General features: G+C 41.9%; 1 protein-coding gene across 2 annotated transcripts in view; it reads right to left on the reverse strand.

Annotated features, from left to right (window-relative positions):
* Positions 1-233: 233 nt before the first annotated feature.
* lrrc4ba (leucine rich repeat containing 4Ba) overlaps positions 234-17120 on the reverse strand; it is a 35504-nt gene continuing 18617 nt past the window's right edge. For both annotated transcript variants that reach the window (XM_042505380.2, XM_088069096.1), the window contains exons 2-3: positions 9555-10096; positions 234-4926 (exon numbers count right to left, since the gene is read on the reverse strand). In XM_042505380.2, coding sequence (XP_042361314.1) covers positions 2968-4926; positions 9555-9800 — 2205 coding nt within the window. In that variant the 5' untranslated portion in view covers positions 9801-10096 and the 3' untranslated portion in view covers positions 234-2967. The remainder of the gene's footprint in view (positions 4927-9554; positions 10097-17120) is intronic.

Consider the following 17120-nt stretch of genomic DNA (forward strand, 5'->3'; position numbering starts at 1 on the left):
ATGATTCACTGACAGAAAGTCAGTGGTGTGAGACACACAGTTGTAAACGAATCACACACATTAACGAGGAAAGATGGAAAACAAAAAATCTTTGAGATGGATGCACATGGATGGATTTCTATACTGTCTGCTCCCGTCTGTTTAGCATTCGAAACCAAAATCAAGACGCTGTGATAAGGGCTGTCATGGCGGCAACAGTTGCCAGGGAAACCTGATGGCAGGATGCTGAGGGGCTGGGGGGGAAGGGGGTGTTTTATGTGAGGACACGGGTACAATGCTCAGGTTGATTTGCTACCATTGAAGGAACACTGGCCGGCTCGTCAAGATATGGCACCTAAAAGGAACGTGACTGACAAGGGGGCAATGGGGTGCCTTATGAGGGCACCGATGGTTATGTTGTTTGGCCCATTTGTCTGAGTGCGTAGCCATGGCAACGAGGTGTTGACATAGCGCAATCGCACTTGGAGCGCTGTGATGGCGGTGACATTCAGGAAAGCACAGAGCGAGTGTGAGTGAGCTTGTAAACCAGAGCAGGGCCTTTCCTGTCCCCCTGTGCAGAAAAAAAGGACCCAGTGCTGACCATTTCACATTCGCTATGTCTCATCTCAAGCAGAGCCAAAGGGATACAAACAGTGATACTACAATTAAAGTTGATTAGAACAGAAAGGAGAAAAAAAATAGCCACCAAATTTCACAGACTTCAACTGCCATTTTATGTGCCAGGTTTTTTTAATTTTCAAAGTGACCTCTGCTAACAGAACATCTCTCATAATTATAACCAGTGTAATTAGCTAATTATAATAACAATAACAATATTACAATAAAGATATCACTTGATTTAAAAAAACAGAAAATAATCAAACTAGATAAAAACCCAAAATGAAAAACACTTATCATAATAATTTTGTTTGTTTTTTTTAAAAGAGATCTATAAGGTTCTATATTTTTTCATTTAATTGTCCTTTTTCTTTAGAAAAAAATTCTCCCACCACTGTATACTGTACTGTCTGTATGTCACCTTCTCCTTCACTGAACGAGCTTCGCTTACCTTTAAAAATGCTTGGCAATGCCTGTTGTCCATTAGCTCCCTGCTGCCATGAAATCCACTCACACACGATAACACTGAGATACAGTTGTGAAATAATCCCCCGCAAAGGAGCAGTCTTCATCAAAGGTTCATGTCCTGTCTTTAATGTGTGATAACATGAGGGGGTCCTGACTGCTTGAGACATCAGAGCAGACGAGTCAGTGAGGGGCTGGACTGAGGAAGCCATTTTGAGGGCCAGGTTATTTCCTGCTGATGCATGTGGAGTTCACTTAGTGGCACGCTGAGTCCGTCCCACTGCCGTATGTTAGCCGAGTCCAACAGGATCAGTCACAAAACAACTTCAGTGTCATATACAAATGAAAAAAAAGTACTTCTCAGCTAGGCACAAGTAGTAATAATAATAGTCATGTTCATGATAATAATGATAACATAATAACAATAATGTGTCATATCATCATTGTTATACATTACTGTTGAAAATGAATATAGATTTCGTCTTTAGTGAGCATGCTAATCTAGCATGTGCAATGTTTTACAGTAACATATTGTTGATCATTTAATGCGTTCACCATTAAATGACCACTATGACAAATAAAGCTAAAGCTTGTTATCATTATTACCATTATGATCATTATTATTAATGCTATAGCTACACTGTATACCAAATGATGAGGAGCTGTATTTCATATTTTTCGTAGTCTCCCGTCACAGCTGATGACCCTGCTTATGTGAATGCGACAGGAGAGGAAAAACACTTTGTGTGGCTACAAAAAAGTTGAGACCAAAATAAATTCACTCAAATACTTTGCCAGGTGTTTGTTTTAGCTCCCTCTTAACGGACGCCACTCTCCTCCACGTGTCCAGTTGGAGTGGCCATCTTGTTCCAAGTTCAGAAAAAAGTTGTAAGGGAGGGCCACTACAACAGCTGTGTGTACTTCTTTTTTTTAAATATATTCTTCAGACATTGTAGTTTTCAGTCAGAAGCTTGATAAAGATTCTTTATAATTTATTTCTTTGAATGAAAATATATTTACGGTATATATAATATGTACTTTCGGTCCTTTTTATATTTCTCATTGTCCTTTATGCCACAGGATTTTCCGTCTCACATGATAACCCACTCTGTTTCTCTCCTCCTTCAAAGAGTAGCCAGAAAGGTGTAAAATGGAAAAAAGTGAGAAAGTGAGAGTGAAATCGCTCTGAAAAAAAAAAAAAAAACAATTGTTGTTGTTCTGTCTCCCTGCAAGGTATTACTCCGATCCGTGTGTCCTGGACAGAGTTGCTGTGCTGCTTTAATTTTGCTTTCTCTGTTTTGTTTTAGTGCTTCCTGGAAACCTGGGACCATACTGCTCACCCAAACCATTGTTTGTTATTCAGTGTCTCTGCCAAACACTAATCTGACAACATGTTCAATGGCCAATATTATGTCCCCCTCCAAATATATACACTGAATGTGTCTGGAAATATACGAAGCAATCTGTAGAAAACCTAGAGTGGCTCATGTGTTTTATTCATAGCTTTCCACTGTGATTGTGGACGCAAATGAAAAGAGCTGACTTGATCTCGGACTTTGGCAAAAACTATAACAGGCTGCACAGGAAACTGAATGATTCTGATGTTTGTGGTTTCCATCTTATATGTTTGTGTCTGATTTAGTTGAACAGTGTGTGTGGATGCTCTTTGCGGGACTAGTGCTGATCAGATATCGTACTCTGTCTCCTTCAGTTTTCCTCTCTGCTTCTCTCTGTCAACAGATTGACAACACAAAGCAGCGACTATGTGAAATATAATCTTTTCTGGAATCTGTCCATGAGGACAGTAGGCTACAATCAGTCTCATATACTCGGTCTCATGGGCTCTTTCTGTCTCACTGTCTCTACCAGCATCTTCTTACCTCTTACTTCCACTCTCACTTTTACTCAAATTTGAGTCTCTTGCACATTTTCCTTAGAGCCACTCTTAAAAAGCAGGGGCTCATTCTGGTTTTTCCCCATAAGGCCTTTCAGAGAACTGTGGAGACCCATCTGGGGCAGGGGCACTGGAGAGGGCAGGGTGCCACCTGTGGGCGTTCCTCCACTGGTTGGGACCTGGGAACAAGATATGGACGTGTTTTGTGACTGAGAACAAGGCGAGGGGTTGTTGTTGTTGTTGAGGACCACACCAGTGCCAGTGCCCATGCCCAGGCCCATCATGTTGTTGTTGAAGTGATGGGATTTGTAGTAGTGGTTGAGGTGCTCTGATCGGGCCAGGTTCGGCAGGTTGACAATCTCTGGGTGGTGCAGCCTGAGGCTCTGGCCCCCTCCTATTCCACTGCTCCCGCTCTGCGTCACAGTGGAGCCTCCTGAGATGCCACTGCCTCTCCCACTGGCCCCAGCCCCCAGCTCATCCTCTACATTGATAATCTCAATAGCACGAGCAGGGCCGTGGTGTTTGTGCAACTGGTGCTGCTTCCTCAGCTTGTAGAATACCACTAGCATCACCGCTGCCATAAAGGTAATGGCTACAAAGCAGCCAATGATGATCTTGGTGGTCTTCATCACATCATCCAGGCCCGAGAAGCCTGGCTCTGTGATGGGCACAGTGAACGTGGGTCGGGTGGCCCGAGGAGTGGAGGAGGACCAGCCAGCTGACAGAGAGGAGGCTGTGGTAGAAACACCATCGGGCCACAAGTGGCCTGATGGCGTGGGGCCAGGGTGGACACGGATGAATGTTTCGTTGATGGCTACCAATGCAGACTCTTCCTCTCCTGGCGTCTCAACTGTTTCCACTGTGACCGTTGTGAAGTAGGTGTAGTTGACACTGGCATCAGCAGCAGTGACATTGAGGACAGCAGTCGCTGTGGTATTGCCAGCAGCATTGGTAACCATGCAGGTGTACTGGCCTGTGTCACGCAGGGTGACATTCGTGAAGTTGAGTGTGCCATCATGCAGGACAGATATCCGCACCCGGTAGGAACCATGGGTCATTAATGTGCCATTAGGGGTGATCCAGTTGACGGATGTTGTGGAGGTGCTTGTGCGACACTTGAGTTCAGCGGCCATACCCTCAGTGACATTGAGGTCTGTAGGTGGCTCCACAATGACCGGCGCATAGCAGGTGAAGTGGCTCTGGTCAAGCTCTCCAATGTACTTTCCCTTTAAGAATGGGGGAGCATGGCAGCGGGCGCAGCAGGTGGTGTTGCTGGGCACTGTCTCTTTTAACCACCAGCTGAGCCAAAGCACATCACAATTGCAGATCCAGGGGTTGTGGTTGAGGTGTACCCTCTCCAGCTGATGAAGGGGTGTGAAGAGGTCATGGGGCAAGGAATGCAGGGAGTTATGGGACAGGTTGAGCTCTTCCAGGTTTTTCAGGTCATCGAAAGCATTGCGCTCGATGACGGACACCTGTGAATGCATTAGCCACAGCTTGCGGAGGGACACCAGGCCCTGGAAGGAGCCGGGTCTGATGATCTCCAGTCGGTTTCCCGACAGCTCCAGCTCCTCTAACCGAACAAGGGCCGTCAGTTTGGGAATGTCCTTCAGTCCGCACATGCCCAGGTTCAGGTAGCGTAGATTGATGAGGCCCACAAAGGCTGCGTCAGAGATGAAATCCAACTTCTTGAGCTCACCCAGATCCAGGCGACGTAGCGAGGGCACACGGTGGAAGGCATAGCCTGGCAGAGTCTCAATGGGGTTGTTGCGCAACCACAGCTCCCGCAGCTTGCTGAGGTACTCAAAGGCATGTGATGGCACCAGTGTGAGGCGGTTGTCGAAGAGCTCCAGTGTGTTGAGGTTGGGGAGGCCATTGAATGCTCCGACTTCAATCTGACGGATCTGATTCTTGGAGAGCTGGAGGATCTCAAGGTGCCTCAAGTGCTTGAAGGTGTCTGACTTGATAACCTGGAGGGACAGATAATGATGAAGTTACTGCACAACATGTCGAATGATTCATGTAGATTGCAAACACACATTGAAGTCAACTAAGTGCATTCTAAAGCTGGCTCTGGTTTCTAACTTTGTTTGAACAATAAAACACATATAGTAATTGAGGAATTTTTGATTATGAAAAAAAATGTTTGATTCTGTCCATTTAGAATGTTTAGTTTGTGCAGTTTCATGTAGCTGACCAAAAAAGCACCAGTGCCCCTCATACTTAGCATGTTTTATATTAAGAGGCTCCTGTCATAGGTGGGTTACAACACACTATTTTTATGGGGAGGTGGGTTCAAAGTGGGAGACATCATATATCATTCTGAAACTTTTCCCATGAATGGACAAATTCAAAATAAAGTTTATTTAAAAAAAAAAAGATGTTATGAGATATGGGGATCTGAATGATGTCAGATGATGACAGATACTAGGGCTTAAATGGTTATGTTTGTTAATTTTTTTGTAAGTCCCTCTCCATGTGCAGATGTGCTTTGCCAAAAGCTTCTCGGATATTAGATTTGTGTTGTAATTAAACTTATATATCCACGGAAGAACAACTGAGGCTCATCAACTTCATTTCACTAGTTATGAATTACTTGTTATCACATACAGTATAAGTTTCCTAAAAGTTGATGTTTAATTTACTGTTCATATATGATTTATCAAAGCCTTATCGTGGCTAATAACCTTTAATTAACACAAAGCTCTAATAATAACATATTATTTATTAAACCTAGACATGGTATGGATGAGCAAAACATTATAGGTGTATCTTGTAAAGAAAAACAAATCATCGTCGATTTAAGATTTATGGGCACAAGCATGGCTAAACGCATGTTTAAATAAGCAAACCATACAAATATAAATAATTCATTTCTCTGCTCATAATGCTGATCTTTCCACCCCAGTGACTACTACTGCTGTCTATAAGGACTGTCCTGGCCTCCACACTGGAGCTTCCGTGTTATTGATGAAACAATATATATATCAGGTTATTGATGATAAAACACAATACCCTAATCCTAACCTGCAACCAAGCACAGTTGCCTTGTTTTGAAGATTTCGTTAGCTCAGAGCTCAAAATAAGTAATAATAAAAAACATACAGTGACCAAAATAAGGTTCTCACAATTAAGGTTCTTCACAACCAACATGACTATGGTTTAATGGCATGACACAAGATGTAGGGTAATGAATGTGGAAAATGGGGGGGTCCCGCTTAATTTGTAGTTCTGAACCTTTTGTCAAAAATAATGCTTCAAAAAGAAGGCGTTAAACATTTTATCTCTAAGCACCATAGTAAACCTACAGTAAATCCTGTCCTATTGCTAACCCTGACCTTATTTTAGTGCCTGCTCCAGGCACTAAAGTGCTTTTCACACTGTTGTTTCAGTGAGACTCAGGGGACCTTTTACCGACACATTATAATCCCTCAATAATTAGCTGATTATCAGTGTTGGACTATTCACATGAAGCGTCACCACAAATTACCATGGAAGACAAAACCACGAAACTAAATGAACACTTTTTTTAAACTCTCGATATTCTGGGTGACACTTTTTTTATTCTGTTTTGCAAACAAACAACATACAGACATGTTTTTCTGCAAGAAGACATGATTCTAGAAAACATGAGCGCCACGGGTCCTGGGCAGCGCTATCATTGGGGCGGCCCAACTGGTGCTTAGTTGGCAAGAAGGCAAAGACGCACAGCAAGTGAGCGCAACTAAAAGCCCCTTAAATGTCTGATTGTTTGGGATATGTGTGGCCAAAGCCCTCAGTGAGACACACACAGACTCCTGGAGTCAGGCCACTGCCACTTCCGTATGTAGAGCAGGAGCAGGGGGGGCCGATAGGCAAAGAGGGGGGTAAGAGATGGAGGGGAGGAGATGTTAAGAGGGGGTGGGAGCTGTCAAGGCTTTACTCTCAGGGTACTCAGTGAAGGAAAAAATAAGCCAGAGAATCTAGGATGCCTTCAGGTGTTAAAACATTTTTAGATTTTTAATCATTTCAAGTGGGGCTGCAGGATACAACAAACCAAATCGAAATTTGTAGGCTAAAAACGAAACGCAACGAATATCGTTATTATTTCTGTAATTTGTCTTCCAAGTGAACAGCATCTCTGAAAGCATCACATTGTAAATCATGTGGCGTAATGTCCCATTTATGCTCCGCTAACATCACATAATGCTTAATAAGATGTTTTCTCTGAGGAATAGAGGACATCAGACTGCTCCGTCCAGATGAACAAAGCAGTGTGACACGATGAGAGATGGAGTGGACATTTTTAACAATGTATAGGACACTAGTTGCTATTCATTAGAGGAAATAAAATGGAGTGGAAATGAATTTAAAAATCACAAAAGAACAAAGCACTGTCAGCAACATAAAGAGGGACCCATTTACTTCAAATACTGCTGCAAAGAGTAAAATCAACCCACTCTGTTTATAAATGTAGAGATTCATGTGCTTTGTATTGATGGTCCATGGTTAAATGATCTCCCTTGCAGCTGTAAAGCCACATAAGGCTGTCTAGGGACTCTAGATAAATTGGTAATGAATACAAAAGGCAGCACAGTGTCATGGAAATATGCCTTGCTTTCAATTCATAAAGTATTCCCTCAGTTCAGCAGAGGCTTAAGTGCCTTCTTCTACCATTATCACCGTTTACGTTTGTGCCTTTTCTCACAACTAACGTTTCCAAGAGAAAACCTGTTTCAATAAGTTAATCCTAACATCCACAACTGGCTGCAAGAGCAAATGTTCCCTCTAATTATAGGCAAAAAATACATAGACACATAAACTGTATGTCTCTGTGAGAATTTAATTGTGTATTGTTTTTTCACTTTGAATCTGCCATACAGGCTTGTCTTTTCTGTCAACTAACATAAGTAGCAACAATGATACAATGATAATACTGAACTGTAAATTAAATCGTATTAAGATGTGTCAACTATTTGCTGAAAAGACACAAGCTGTGTTCGAAACCGTCCCCTCATTCACTCACTCACTATTCACTATGTAGTGTGTATTAAATAGTGCACTATGTAGGGAGTAACCAAACGAAATTTCGGACACTACGTTGGAATTTTTTTCCAACGGAAATATATGACTGCATTGAATTGTGGTAGATGGGAGTTGAATGTAGTGTACATCGTATGTACACTCAGATTTGCTGTGCATTGTGGGCATTTTATAGTGCACTATATAGTGGATGAAATTAACAGCAGAGAATTCAGACACCACTCCAAAATGGCGAACACACTATATAGTGCACTATATCTGTGATAGGGGATGGTTTCAGACACAGCTACAGTGAAAATGAAAGACACTGAGATGTTTAAGATCAAATGTATATTTTCTCTGTGTAATGTCAACCAGTTCTCATTCCCTGGTGATCAAATTCCACCGCTTTGATGCAAAAGGCTCCCCATTAGCATCAGCATGAGATGCACCGGGCTTTTAACAAACTCTATTTGAAACACATCCATGCAAATTTTTGATGCTCAGAGCAACTGTTGTAGTATAGAGTCAGAGAGTCTGCAGAGGGAGGAGGTTGGAGTTGATGAATGGGTCAAATCAACAAGGGACTTTCACCCTGAGAACATTGTTTGTGTCTCTTTAAAAAGCAAACGTCAATATTCAGTTATTTTAACTACCCAAGTCATGTGACCACGATACATACTTAACTTATGCTAGGTTATGTAACATGCATACTTATTTTCACTTTTATTTGTAAATCCACATACTACACGTGCACACAGCAGCTGCCAGCGCGCCAAAGTCAAATTCAACAATAGCTTCTTCCCCAAAGCAGCAGCTGCAATTGCCAGCTACTGTTGTTCAAGTCTAAACGAGAATAACAAAAGCAACATTTAACCAGTGCAAAATTGATCAGCATAGGACTAAAACATGGGATACTGCCATTGGTGTATGTCATCTCATTTGCAGAAGGGCAAATGGCAGTCAACGGCGTGAATATCGATTGATACCGATGTTTGGCCAATGAATCAGTACATTCCTACCTAAACCTAACTGAAAGTTTATTTTGATAAGACACTGTAAAATGAGCAGAAACTGTACATTTCCTGTATCACTTGAATGTATATAACGAAAGGAAACAGACACATTCAAAACTGATGTGAGGGGTGCCTTCAGTGTCAGTGAACATGCTGCTGTATTGGACAAGCTGGGGGTAACATTATTATATAATATATATATAATATATGATTACATCACTTGTTGCAACTTAAGAGAATTTTACAGTGTTTAAAACATTGATTTATTTATTTTTGGAAACTAAAAGATAGGTTTGTTGATATTCAGCCTCATAGAATGGTTCAAATGATATCCTACAAAAATGCACACACAACAGTTCATATGAAATCCTGCGAATTGGTGCACTACGAATACATCCTTAACGTAAAGTATGGTAAAATTACAGAGGTACAACTAGTTTTTGAGAACAGCCAGTGATATTTCAACACATCTGTATATTATGTATTTCTGTGATAATCATATACAAGACTTTTTGTCATGTGATATGTATTTTCATTATTGTGTATGAAATGCATAACACAAATCAACATGACATATTTACCTGTATCGAGTTCTCCTGCAGGTTGAGGTATCGTGTGTTGACTGATATGCTTTCGGGCACCTCCTCCAGGTTTTGCCTGGTGCAGATGACTCGGCTTGCCTGGTTGGAGCAGGTGCAGAGGGAGGGGCAGGAGGAGGCGGCTCCCACCAACTCCGGCCCAGGGAGGAGGAGCCGCAGTAGCAGCTGGGCCAATAGAAAGAGGAAGGGGGAAGGGCCGGGAAGGCAGGTCAGCGTGGCGATGCGCATGGCAACTGGGACATGACCCTGCTCTTTAATCCGAAGGTACAGGTGAGGTGACTCCACGCTGGTGGATCTGCGAGAAAAGGTTTATTGTCCCTTTGGTCCTCCAGTGACAATTTGTTCTTTCTAATTCCGCATCCTCTGAGATGTTTTTTGTCCTCTGTCGATCTGTGTGTTTCTTCCTCTTGTTTTTTGTACATAGAAATATGCAGATAAACAGATGTTATTCCCTTTTTTTTTTCCTCGTGTCGTCTGGGGATTTGAGTGAGGCTTTTTGTGAAGTGAGAGGAACCCAGGAGTTACTGTGAAAGAACAAAAGAGAGAGAGACAAAGGGAGGGAGAAAGAGAGAGCAGATATTAAAGACAGAACACAGACTGCGCTTCATGTTTTCACCAGCAGTGAATGAACAGAACAAATAATAGGTAGACATCTACAGTATAGCTTATCATGGGAGGGATTGTCAAGAAATCTTTGCGAAGCATTAGAACTTCTGTGTCACTGCTCATATCAAATCCCACATAATCCCTGAGCAGACATTTTGTCAGAAATCAAATCCTCACACCCAGGGCAGGTGGAAGCCGATTTCTGTAATTAGCGGTTCAAGGAGGCGGTACCGAAATATGGAAACAATCAAAAGTAGGACAACATGGTATTTGCTTCTTTACAGCGATGCATTTAGCATGTAAACATAAATAAATTAGAGAGACATTAATTTTTGAAACGTTGTTATAACCGTTGTAAACAAATGAGCACCATCACACACAATCACAGTGAAGGCAGTGACTGGTTGCATTTAGGTCCCGCTCAGGGTTCTCTGGGGCAAATTTTCAATGTAATTGTGCTGGGTTTAGGCCTGGAAGTACTGGACTTATTTTCATTACCAAAAGTTTTTATTTACTAATCAATTAATTACACAGTCAATAGAAATCACTGTGGGGAAAGTGATCTTTGCTCCAAGTCAAGCACATGAGGGAATAAGTCATCTAAAATTTTCAGTAACAAAAAGATCAGGTCAGACAGACTGTAGACTCTGCATCAATCAAAAACTCTTTGGGTGAGAATAGCTACAGGCAGAAAACCCATGGTTCACATACATTTAAGTTCAAAACTACAACTTCCTGTTTACATAGTTTGAAATATGTTGGATTTATGAGGAAGTTACCATTTCCCACTGCATATGAATGATTACAATGGCAGATGATAAAAGGAGTAAAAGGAAAAATTATTTTCTCCTCAGTTAAAAAAAACTACCCTCTGACAGGAAGCAACAGGGTTCATGGGACATGTGGTCTTGATTTTGAGAACCATTAATAACATCCCCGGTGTGAGATAGAGGCTTCCAGTCATCTCAGCGGTGGTCTCATTTGTTCAAGCTAATTATACCAAGGTATAACAATTAATACGACAATGATGTATTGATGTTTGAACATGCGATTCTAAGCACCTTTAAGCGAACTCACACTCATGGCAGCAAGTCCCAAACCTTGAAAACAATAAGTATCCAGTAAGCAATGCCACTTTTTTTTCTTTTTTCTTTTTTTTTTTTTTTGTTGTAGTGGTGTTTGTACTAAAATGCTAATTCCATCCCTGTACCAGCACAGCATTGCATGCTCTAGGGGCTGGAGAATGGCAGCGAATGGTGCAGTCTGCATTAACACTAATAGATCGCCAGCTCAAGTCAGGCTCTACCAGCCTGGAGAGGCAGAGTGCCTCTCTTCCCTTTTGCAGGTTATTTAGACATGAATAACCTTAATAAGGGCATCCAGCAATCTAGATACGGTTATTAATGGTGATAGTTGTAATGATGGGACTTTGACACGCAAACTCATTTGACACGCTGAGCATCCTCACTTGGCACAGTAAGAAAGGAGACGGGGGGAAGAGGGAGAGACAGAGAATGAGAAGGGGAGAAGGATTATTAATCTGATAGATGACTGTATGGCTGCAGGCAGAGAAGGGAATTATCAACACTACAGTAATAGATGAATACTGAACAGCTGCAGAGAGCGGGCCGGAGAAAGAGGGAGAGAGAGAGAGATGGAGATGGAGACAGATGGAGGGAAGGTTGAGTGAAAGGGATGATGAGGGATAAAGACCCAGAGAGAGGTATAAATAGTTGGAAGAGCAGAGGAGAGATCAGCAGTAAAAGAAAGATTTTTTAAAAAAAGTGAAAGAGGGAAAATAGGGAGGGAGAGAAGAAGAGACACATTAATATTAATAATCTCTCGCTCAGTGAGAGAGAGAGAAAGAGGGGAGGAAGGCTCAATAGAGAGATGAATATAAAACAGACAGAGACGGAGGGAGGGGAATGACAACACAGAGACGCATATAAAACAGACAGCGACGGAGAGATGGAGGCAAAAGAAAATACGGAGGGAGGAATATGAAACAGGTGATGTAGAGGGAGAGAGAGAGGGAGAGGGAGGTGGGGCTGGATGGGTGGGAGCGAGATTGATCAATAATGCGTACGCAGTGCTCCAATGACATTAAAACACACACAAGGACACTATGATAAATCATATCGGCAGCAGCATCTCTGATCAGAGAGAACAGGACACCAGTGTAGTAGGACGACTGCAACACCATGCAACAATGCAACAGTGGACGGCAGCTCATGCTGCCCTGCAGCTGCACCTCATCTGTATCCCGATACATGGCACCGACGGATAAAGAGGCACTCAAGTGTTATTTTTGGATCGACTCTCACCTTTTTATGTATTTTAATTTCCAGCCACCTTTTTTTTCCCTCTCTCTCCTTTTTTTCCTTGCCAGCCAGAACTAAGTGCCAGAGCTATTTCAGGTAGACAGCATCTGAGAGTCGAAAGGTGCAAAAAAAAAAGAAGGAAAAAAAAGAGAGAGAGTGAAAGAGAAAGCTGGTGGAGGTTAAGATGGTAGCTCAGATGGTAGGGTGAGGTGGTGAGTGAGAGTCCATAGAAGAGACTTAGACTAGTTGGAGCTGACAGCTGGTTAGAGGCTGGTTGATTGTATACTGCCTCACTGCTGTCACTATTACTATCACTTACAATAGTCCTTACCTGTAACTCTACCTCCTTATCCGCTCTCTCTTCTTCCGTTCTCCATCTCCCTTGATATCTTTCTCCCCCCTATCTCCCATCTCCTTCTACAAAAGTAGGAACACTCTCTTCCTGTCCAGGAACTCTTTTGCAAACTCATTCAACCACCGCTCCCCGACTTACACCTCCTTCCTCTCGACTACTACATATTTCCTGGACACCCCCCCCCCACCTCCCCAGTGTCCAGTGACGGGGGTAAACGCTGCATTGACCCCGCAGTTTGATGAAAGATTAACCTGCTACAATGATGCATATTAACCCGTAACCCCCCTTTTTCTCCTTCCACTGCACACAAACACACTGCAGCTTCCTTTCCCCCCTTTTGCTCTCTCTGCATTCAAATCTTAGCCAACAGGGTTACCATGGTTACCTATTCACCACAGTCTACCACTCCGTCCAGCTGTATCCCACCAATTCCACATCCACCCCTCTCCTCCTCCTTCATTAGCACCCTATACACGCTCATATACAAATGGCACCGAGCAAACATGAGTGCGTATGACATCAACACTCCAAAAACCATGAGGCTGCATTAGAGCAGGCCGCATAACAGTTTTTAGCACAGACGACGATGATGCTATGATTTACAGTGAAGGTGAATGCACTTTAAATTGTCCTGTGTGTTGCTGAAAATGACAAGCAACCACAAATCACCAGTGCAAAGGTCAGGGTCTTCTGGCATATGTTTCAGTGGCAAAATGAAAGGTAAGTAGACTGACATTCTAAGGATTAAAATTAAAGGGCTACACCAATGTACTTGCAAGGTTTAGAGCCTTAAACCACCTGTTTTCTAAATCAGCTTTTTACTACAAGTCCTTAAAACAACGAAAATGCACTGCTTGTCCTGCTCCTATTGGCAAGAAAAAAATGTTACAAATGTTACAAGTCACCATTGAAAAATGCACAAGATATGGTATTTGACAATGCTTTGGTTAAAGGTGCTGTAGGACATTTGAAACATTAATATAGCAGCAAACAAGTATTGCTGTGTAAAGATATAGTGTATAGAGTAATGGAGTCCTTAGCAGAGAATGAAGTCATGCTCCCTCTGTGTGTGATGTAATCCAAGTTTCTCTGTTCGCTGTTGTTGCAGATGGTCCGGTCGCGCCAGCATATGTAGCCTATCCCACTGGCTAGCTAATTGCTGCTGTTTTGCACTGCATACACATGGCAGTTACGGGCGGTTACTGCTGATAATTGCGTCATTGTGCAAGCGTAACGCCCACCCTCCACAGTTGTTGGCCCGAATAATGAAATGAATGAAGGCTGATTTTTATTTAGCAACTTCAATTTCAGGACCCTGGTATCATCCATGCATGGCTCACTGTCACTCCAGAACACCTTTTATAAAACAGAGCCATCTTTGATGTTATTAGTAACACCTGTGCTTTTCCTACTATGACAACTTAAAATGTCTGCTGTCGAAAAAAGGTTCATCAGAGCACCCCTGATTATTATGGCATGGATTTAAATGTAGCAGATTTGTCAGCTTAACATTAATTTTGTGACTTCTACTTCACCATAGTCTAGTAAAAATAGGTTACATGATTAGTAATGCTGTTTGCACCGAATTTGTACCCCACCTTTGTTATGTAACCTAAAAATAGTAACATCAGACATATTTTGCCAAATTTTAAGTGGCAGGTGTGGAAATTAGTCATCCACATCATTTGTTGTTATGATTTCAAAGTGGTAGAACAATTACATAAAAAACAGAATGTAGGTTCTACAGGATTATTATTGTCAGCGGTAAGTGTCATGTTTTTAAATGATGTACAGATTTTTAAGGCATTTTATTATTTCATATGGCTTGAAAAATGGTGCATACAGCCGCTGTAAATGGGAAAAAATATTCCTCAGGGAGATTGTGTCCACACACCTCCAAAGGTGGACTGAACCCCAAATGTGTATATTATCTGGCTCCGCCCCTGGTAGATGGGATAAAATTTGCAAAGGGACTGTTAAAGTCTTTAAACATAATGACAGAAAAAAATTAGTTCTTGCTTGTACCCCCTTTAATCGTTGAACCAGAATGTTCCCAGTATTCCTCTTAAATTTTCCCTTGAGCTTCAAAGAGTAGCTTCAAAGTTGAATAAAACATTTTTCCCACACTGTTGGACAGCATTACACATACAGTATACCCTCTGTTCTCTTAAATATTAAAATTCAAGACCATTTTTAAAACTGTATGACTCCATCAAATGAAAAATTCCAAAGGCCCTGTGCATCATTTTACACATACAGGACTTCACTGTAATTCAGTCTGACATATTTGATATCTCTGGGATCTTGACAGGAATTTAAAATTGAGTTTTGTGCGTCTATGCTTGGTTGCCCAGTATGCTTGACTTGCCAAAGGCTCCGTAGGGTTGAAGAGGTTAAAAGACCCCTATCTTCATGTTTTTGATCCTAGCCGCTATGATGTATCTTGCGAATTTTATTTCATAAAGTTTTATGTCAGCCTCTAAAGGTTGAGTAATTGAGTTTGGATAATTTTACCCTCCAGTACATCTCTACCTGTGACCACAGAGCCATAATACGAGAGTGGAGGCTTGGGAAAAGAAGCAGAATATGCAGCTTAGGATTTCTGCCTATTTCTCCACCAGCAGTGATCATTGATAGAGTATACTGGACAGTGCGGCAAATGGTTAGATGGAAACTTCTCCAACAGATACAAATAGTGAGAGACGGGCGGAAAGATAACCAGAAAGATGTGCTGACAGTCGAACATGCGGCAAGACGAACAGACAGGAGTACGCTCCTTCTCTCCAGTGTCCTGTCTGCACATCAGCGTGGAGGCACATCAATAATGACTCGGCACACACCAAGATGGCAGCTCATGCAGCCAACGAGAAAAAAAAAAAAAGAAGGGGAGAAAAGCTCATCATGTCGGTTGTGTGCGGTGGGAATAGAGCCATGACCTTTCCTGATCGCGGTGACATCTCAGCAATCAGGGTTGTGCCTGTGAGGCTTTAAGACAGTGGAAAATCTGTTCTAACACACCCCAATTTCTGAGACAAGGAAGTAATTTAAAATAATAACCAAGGACAGATTTTCTCCCAAAGAGCAGATAGCAAATATACCTACTGCACCACAGCTGCTGATACTTCTGTCATATCTGGGGTGGTGTGTTTCATGGCAGCTGCTGGTTCGGTCAATTTATCGCATCAATTTAATCAATTTACTTTTTATTAAAATTCAGCTAGTGGTGATCCATGGCTGATGTGAGGGACAGTATCAATATTGATCAATGACACCATCTGAAGCTCTTAATCTGGGCTCAATTCGATAGTCAGATCCCACAGAAAGCAGTCAGATTTTTGTCAGTATCCAGTATTTTGGCGCAGACTTTTAGTGCCCCATGTTCTTCTGTAATGGCGGTTTCAGAGACTTTAACACTCTGAGAAAAATAAAATTCTGAGCGAAATTGGCTCCTTCGATCTAAACAGCATCAATATCAGCCTTAACAGCCCACATAACAGATACCAATAAAAAACGACCCAGAAACAACCTCTCAGAATTTGAAGTACACAGGATGTCTGTAAATAGGAACAATGCTTGTGGTCTAATTGGTCACGACTGGCAGTGAACTAGTGTAGTGGGGGTGATGAAGAGGGCAAGAATAAGAACCCAGATCCACCTCCTGCCTTGTTTCCTCCAACCCTTCTGTTTCTCACTTCAGTATGAATGCCAACAGCGACGAGTGGATGTCTCCTCACAAACTGACACAGTCTTGGCTCCTTGAGGCATCGCTAGGGGGCGAAGTCTCAGGGGAGAAGTGTATTCCTTGTGTCGAGCCTAGGATCATCTTCTCCCTCCCATCTTTGTTCTTTTGAAATCCATTTTCTAGGACTATACGACACATTTTTGAGTGCTTATCCAAATGGTCAAACTCACTGTGCCCCTGGCCAGTCCACTTTTTTTCACTGTGTGAGTGACAGAAGGTGATCTTTAAAAACTGAATTGATTTTTAGCAATTCAAGCAATGTATCAAATGTTATTTAAAAAAGAAATATCTTTTTTTGAGTATCAGGGGTTATTTTCAGTGTCACTTTATTATAAAAATAATGAAAGTTCATCTTCTCATTTCGCATTATTCCAAAAGCTTACAGTAGCCAAATGAGTGTTTAAACCATAGTCTGTATAAAATAATGGACATCGCTCACCCAATAGGTCTGTGAACTTCTGTTTTGAAGCCTTGAGTTTTGCAGTAGCCATCTTGGTTTTTTGGAGCCAGAAATGACCATATTT

The sequence above is a fragment of the Plectropomus leopardus genome, chromosome 18 (genome assembly GCF_026936395.1).
Source record: "Plectropomus leopardus strain MGB_pleo_1.0 chromosome 18, ASM2693639v1, whole genome shotgun sequence".
NCBI lineage: Eukaryota > Metazoa > Chordata > Actinopteri > Perciformes > Serranidae > Plectropomus > Plectropomus leopardus.